Here is a 7,043-nt window from a genome sequence, read left to right as displayed (position 1 = left end):
TCAATGACATGAGACAAAGTATATGTGAACTGCTGTATGAAAAGTGAATTTACTCTGTAAATCTTCACCCAAATCCAAATAAAATTAAAAAAAAAAAGAAAACTGATGTGAGCTCTCCATAGGGTTTTGAATAGCTTATTTTCATCAGTAAATTGCCAGGCCTTTTTAGGTGGACATGAACCTCCAACCTTTTGGCTAGCAACCCAGAGTGATAATCATTGCCCCACCCAGGGACACAGAGTTTCTAAGGCTGCAACTTTTTGAAACCAGGCCTGTCTTCTGAGGTGCCTCAAGGAAGGTTCAAACCATCAATCTTTCAACTAGCAGTTGATCAGACATACACTGTAAATATATATGCACATGTTGTTGTTGTTATGTGCCGTTGAGTCAGACCTGACTCATAGCAACCCCTCCTTGGGTTTCTGAGGTGGTATCATTACAGAAGTAGATTGTCCAAGCTTCCCTCCAAGGAGTGGCTGGTGGGTTTGAACCACCAGCCTTCTGGTTAGCAGTCAGGTGCCTTTAGGCACTATGCTACCAGAGCTCCTCATATATGTATATACACACAATTATTATTTTTTTTAATTGTGATTTGGGTGAAAATTTACAGAGCAAATTCACTTTCCTTACAGCAGTTCACATACACTTTGTCTCATGATGTTGACTCCAATTTACCACAATGCAACAGCTCCCTTCCCACTTCCTCCCAATAGTTACCTCTTCCTTGTGTCGATCCCTCCATGCACTCCTACTCCCTGAGCTGTCTCCTTGTGCATAAACAGCCCTTTTTCTCCGATGATTGTTCTCTCCATGGAGTGTATCTACCTCAGGTAAATGTTCAACTCATACGCCTGTATTTTGTTTGGCTGGAAGCCACAGGTGTGGGTTCAGTTCCAGACCTGAAGGGCAGCTAGGGGCCATAGTCTCAGTGGTTCCACCAGGCTCTATCAGACAAGCAAACTTGGTTCCCACACCCCTTTTTCTTTCCAGGTGTCTTTGAGGTTTGTTCCACATTGTTCTCCTTCTCTATCCAGGATCTCCTACATAGATCCACCTCTAGTGGTTAATAGTGGTATCTGGGCACCATCTAGTCTTTCTGGTTTCATAGTTGTATAGGCTGCAGATTGCATGGTGTACCAGTCACTAGGACTAATTCTTTCCATGAATCTTTGGTTTTCCTCATTCTTCTTTACTCTGGATGAAGAGAGACCCATTGTTGCATCTAGATGGCTGCTTGCAAGCTTTTAAAGTCCCAGTTGCTAATCACCAAAGTAGGAGGTAGAACTATGTTTTGAGTAGTATGTTATGCCAATTGAGCTGATGCCCTCTGTAACTATGAACCCGAGCCCACAGGTTCAATTACTCAATCCCTCTGCATAGTTGGCTGTGACCAAAAGGTGACTACAACCTTGTCCCTTGTCAGCTCTACTATACATCTGAGAATTCTTACAGACATGCAAATAAATACACTTATAGGATCATTGTCTCCCAACCCTATACATGGTCTTGGGTCCACTCCCTGCTTCATAGACATACCTAATAGTTCAGCCTGTCCACCCATCTATCCACCCATATACCCATGTTTGCTTTCACTGACGATGCAGGACTGTATATGCAAAAGAGTTCATCTTTGTTGTCTGTACCTCCTGTGGACCTCTGTCTTCCTCTTCCTCAATGCCACCATGTTGATCACTCACATTTGGTACATTGTCCTTCTCTTCACCCAAATCAATACTTATCTCTACCTATCTAATAGTGCTCCTTCCACTCCCTTTCCACCCCTGGCAACCAACAAAGAAAATTTCCTTCCATGGATAAACCTTTCCTTGACTTTTACAATAACGGACTAATACAATATTTGTTCTTCTGTACACACACAAATTTTTAAGACTAAGAAGCAAAGTTCTCTGGTACGGAGAGATCCAGAGGAAATTTTCCCAGTGGCTCTTTTGGTAAATGTTCTCCTGAGATGCAATAAAATTCCTATATATACACACATACCATTAGGTGCAATAGATTTTTCTTCCATAGGTCAAAGAAGGAATACACACTAGAAAATTTATTACTGATTACTGACATAGTCATTGTCTTAACCCTTTAAAGAAAAAAACCTCAATTATGTGTCATAAATAAATCTAGTCTTCATCTCTCCTCATTGGTAGACCCCATCCTGGTATCTTTATTTCATGCTCACTGGGTTTTGTCTTTCATATTATATTTGTTTTCAAACCTAAACTCCTGTCAGAGTGACATCTCTTCTCTAGGTTGTCCCTAGGATATTTATTTACCACAAAATTATTTTGAGATGGTGTCCACAAAGCCCAATGAAGCAGAAAGGCAATTATCATAAAGCTTGTTGCTGTTGTTATGTGCCATCGAGTCTGACCCTACTCATAGCGACCCCTCCTTAGGTTTCCGAGGTGGTAGCACTATGGAAGTAGATTGCCCATTCTTCCTTCTGACATAAAGCTTAGACCCATCCAATCCTAGTCTGAATGGGAGTTTTGGCCTGAGTTATTCAGACTATCAATTTGAATATCTGTGGGACAAATAGGTGTAAAATGATGGAGTTCTGAAGACAGGTCTGTGGCATTGGGCCTACAACACATGCCTTCTTGGCAGTTTCTGTTTTTTCACTTGCTAACCCATATATTTATTTACTCAGCACACACTTACTGTCATGACCAAGAACAGGCACCAGCTGAGCCAGGCCCTGAGAGGACAGAAAGGAATAATGCTATCTTTGCCTCTGGATTCTCTGAGCTAGCAGATCAGATCTGTACTAAAGGAAGACCAGAAGTCCCTAGGTGGTACAAACAGTTAAATGCATTCAGAGGTGCCTCAGGAGAAAGGTCTGAAGATCTATTCCAAATATGAGCCATTGAAAATCCTATGGAAAATGTTCTACTCCGCTGCACATAGGGTTGCCTTGAGCTGGCAATGATACCACAACTGGGGAGATGTGAGGCCAGGGTGTTGTGGGAACACAGAGAGGACATGACTGCAGGCATAACTGATTATGAGCCTTGATAGAAGGAAGCCCTTCATTTACCAAGTGAAAGCAAGGTAGCAGGACTCATAGGCAAAAGAGCAGCAGCATCCAATCTAAGATACTCTGTTGTTAAACTCTATTATTTGTTCTCTAAATCAGGGTGAAAAAGAGATCCACCTTAACAGGAGCCTTTAAGATGGACCCCCTTTACTTGAAGCACAGCCATCAGGATTCAGGTAAATCCATGTTTCTGCTTTTTATAGGCTATTGATGGTTCTCTTTTCCTCAGAGCTACACTCAAAGTATCTAGAAGGCAGGAGAGGAGCATTTGCCCAGTGGTGGTTGGGAAAGAGTAGAGGCAGTGCTCAGCTTTCCTTCCCCACGGGGTGGGTTCATCATGATGCCATGGGCTGGATTCATCATGATGCCATGGGCTCCCTGCATGGAGGTGCCCACTCCATAAGCACCTAGAACTTGGTATTCAGGGAAGGGAAACAGGAAATGGTGTGGACAGGACCAAGAGGTGCATAGGCAAGGCACTGCATACACATAAAGAAATGTCTTTACAATAATGACTGCCCTGATGTTTTCCTGAAAAAGAATTTGCATCAGCTTATACCAGTATCACAAAGAAAAGAAAGAAAGAAAGTTGGGCAGGAATGAAGAGTGAAGAGAAAATAAGATGGAACCACTGGTAACATTGGTATACAAAATACATGCTGCATTCATTCAGTTAGCCTGGCACTGGTGATAGGATAGGACTAACAGACAATTGTCAAGCCGCGATTTTGATGAGTTTGACAGCAGGGTGACCATAGCTACTCCAGAGGCCACAGCAGGGAACTGCACAGTTGGTAGAATGCCTTCAATTTGGCTTTGGGCTTCCCACTGACTCAATGAAGTATGCAAGTCCTGGTGACTTTACGGACTGGGAAGTGGAGTGCACCCTGGTAGGAGAGACCCAAAAGACATTTCTCCAATGCCTCCTCAAGGCATTGTTGCTCTTCTCTGATGCAATAAAATTTAACAAAGCTATTTTCTCTGGTCTGTTGCTCTGAACTCTGGACTCTGGGCCTTTCACCTGGGCCGTGGCCCAAGCCAGAGCTGAAGTTACTTAAGCCAGACTATAAGTAAAACCATTGTCACAGCAATCTGTTGGCTAAGGGGAGTTTATCATTCTTTATGTTAACAATGAATAATTGTACCAGGATGCTCCTAAATTGAACCAAATCCTTCAACCAGTCCTTCAGGTAGCAGATTCATTAAGATGCAAACTCCATCTTTTACTAATAAAATTATTTGGTTATTGATGCTACTGTGTCAAAACCTTCTACTTGAAACCTCTAATTGCACTGTCTAATAGAAATTTCTGCAATGAATGAAATATTCTATGTTTGTGACTATTGGGCACTTGAAATGTGGGTAGTGTGATTAATTTTATTTCATTTTCATTAAATTTAAATAGCCACAGTTGGCTAGTGGCTACCATATTAGATGGCTCAGCTATATAAACTAAAAATAAGGGTCATTCCTTCACTCATGTCACTCATAACAGTCATCTGGTTATTTAATCAATTTTTATTGAGCACCTACTACCTGTCAAGTACTTTTTTTAGGTGTTGTTATTTTTATTTCTATTGTTACCTGTGAGTTACTGTCAGATTACTGCTGATAACTCTGCCATCTGTGTTATATTTATTTAACAACATGAACCCTCAGGAGAGGCCACATGATATGTAACTTTGAGCTTCCCTCTCAGAATCACATGTGATATATGGAGGTTGAGCCTGATGGACTTGCATTTTTTTCTCCAATTTCTGATATTTTATGATTCAAATTGAAAAAATTTACCACTCATCTGTCAGTTTATTGTACTCTGGTGGCTTACATGTTGCTGTGATGCTGGAAGCTATGCCATTGATATTTCAAATACCAGCAGGGTCACCCAGGTTTTAGCAGAACTTCCAGATTAAAATAGACTAGGAAGAAAGGCCTGGTGATCTACTTCTAAAAATTAGCCAATGACAACTTATAGATCACAATGGAATATTATCTACTATATGCTGGAAGTCACTCCAAATACACAGTGGCTGAAACAATGGACTCAGTCATACCAATGATTGTGAATATGATGCAGGATCAAGTCATGTTTTGTCCTGTTGTACATGGGGTTACCATGAGTCAGAGCTGACTTGACCTCAACTAACAATGACAACAGCAACTGAGAAAATGCCTGGTCACTCCTGGAAGTCAGGGAACCAAGACAACCTTTTCCTTGTAAATACGACATAGACATACTTGCACAGTGGATTAAGAGCAATCTGTGAAGGTGAACAGAGGATTACATTTAGATGGACAGCTCATCACAGCTAAACACAGTGAAGGCCTGCTTATGGCCACACCACAGCCACCATTTCCCAGGAGGTGGGAGATGCTTTCAAGTCACAGTGTGCCTCATCTGGTCTGCAGTAAAGGGTCAGACTTATAACCCATGTAATGGCCTTCTATAGCAATCAGTAAACCAGAATTGTAGTGCATTTCCATAATTCTTACCTTTCTCCTTGCCCCAAATGACTCATCTATTGAATCCAGAATAATGAAAGTGATGTAAGAGATGATCACTGATTATCTTCTTTGTGCAGAATACTGGAATGAGATCTGAGAATGCAGAGATGAAACTTCTGCAAAGAATTGGATTCCTTTTCTACATTTTAATACTTTTTAAAATCACGAATTCAGTCTCATGCATGAAGTATGGATGATGAATTGTTGACATGATCTGAATGCTAACTTACTAGTGGGCACTAGAAGAAATCTCATATTTTAATTATTATGTAATGCACATGGCAAGACTAACGGGAATCCATTAATAATTTAGCATTTCCAATTGGTGTTTTGGGCATAATGTTCTCAGGGGACTTGTGAAGTGCCACAACATAGAGTGACATATGAGAAAATCGAGCCTCAGTTTTCTGAGAAGGCTACACATGGCTCAGGAAACAATATAAGAAATTTACTTTGAAGAAGAGAGGTATTAAGTATTTAATTTAATTGAGTTCAGTGGTAGAACTCTTGCCTTCCATGGAGGACATCCAGGTTAGGTTCCCAGCCAATGTACCTCATGCTCAGCTACCACCATTTTGTCACTGGAGGCTTGTGTGTTGCTATGGTGCTGAATAGGTTTCCACAGAACTTCCAGACTAAGATGGACTAGGAAAAAAGGACTGGCAATCTACTCTGAAAATCAGCCAATGAAAATCCTATGGATCAAAATGGTCTGATCTGTAACTGATCATGGCGGTGGTACAGGACTGGGAAGAATTTTGTTTTGTTGTGTGTTGAGTGGCCATGAGTTAAAGGTTGACCCTATGGCTGCTAACAACAACGACAAGCATTTAATTAACAAATGTGTCTAACTGTTTCTTTTTCTTTCTCCTATTTCCAGGGCTTATCACTGACTACAGGGTGAGTGGAATATCTGTTTTGTTAAACTCTAAGTCAACTGTAATCCAAAGTATTAGTGTAATGCTAAATGTAGAATTCCTGCTGCCTCCCATTACTCTTATGTTCAGGATTCCACAAAAGGACCCCTTCTAACTTGGTCCAACTAACAAAGTAGGTGGGAGTCCACCAGACAATGAACAGCTTTGCCAAGTCCACCAATCAGAGGTCTTGGGTTAGGAGGCTAGGAGGAAGCAATCTCTGGCATTTCTGCTCTCAAGATTTTGCTTTTAGAAAGGGGCTCTATCCTTTTGTCCTCAGTTACACATTGTTAATAGTACAAGGAGATTCCACACACTGTACATACCACATTGCAGTGGGCTTTTATTTCACTGAATCCAAAGTAGTATAAAACATTCTTCCATATTTCTCCATAACCTCAATAAATTACTTAAAAGCTATATAGAATTCCATGCTATGTAATAAAATTACTTATTTAACTATTTCCTTATTATTTAATTCTTTGTTTAATAATTTCCCCATTATTTCATTACTTATTTAACTACTTTGCTATCAAAGATTTTGAGTTTTATAAATTATTAACATTAAA

The 7,043-nt window shown here is 40.5% G+C and overlaps 1 protein-coding gene across 1 annotated transcript in view; it reads left to right on the top strand.

Annotated features, from left to right (window-relative positions):
• Positions 1-7,043, top strand: part of DDC (dopa decarboxylase) — a 148,895-nt gene that overhangs the window by 122,658 nt on the left and 19,194 nt on the right. Inside the window, exons 9-10 of the mRNA XM_007943951.1 lie at positions 3,152-3,228; positions 6,438-6,457. Coding sequence (XP_007942142.1) covers positions 3,152-3,228; positions 6,438-6,457 — 97 coding nt within the window. The remainder of the gene's footprint in view (positions 1-3,151; positions 3,229-6,437; positions 6,458-7,043) is intronic.

This window comes from Orycteropus afer, unplaced genomic scaffold (assembly GCF_000298275.1).
Source record: "Orycteropus afer afer isolate SDZICR_OR568_19922 unplaced genomic scaffold, OryAfe1.0 scaffold00115, whole genome shotgun sequence".
Lineage (NCBI taxonomy): Eukaryota > Metazoa > Chordata > Mammalia > Tubulidentata > Orycteropodidae > Orycteropus > Orycteropus afer.
This window is presented reverse-complemented; position numbering and strand designations above follow the sequence as displayed.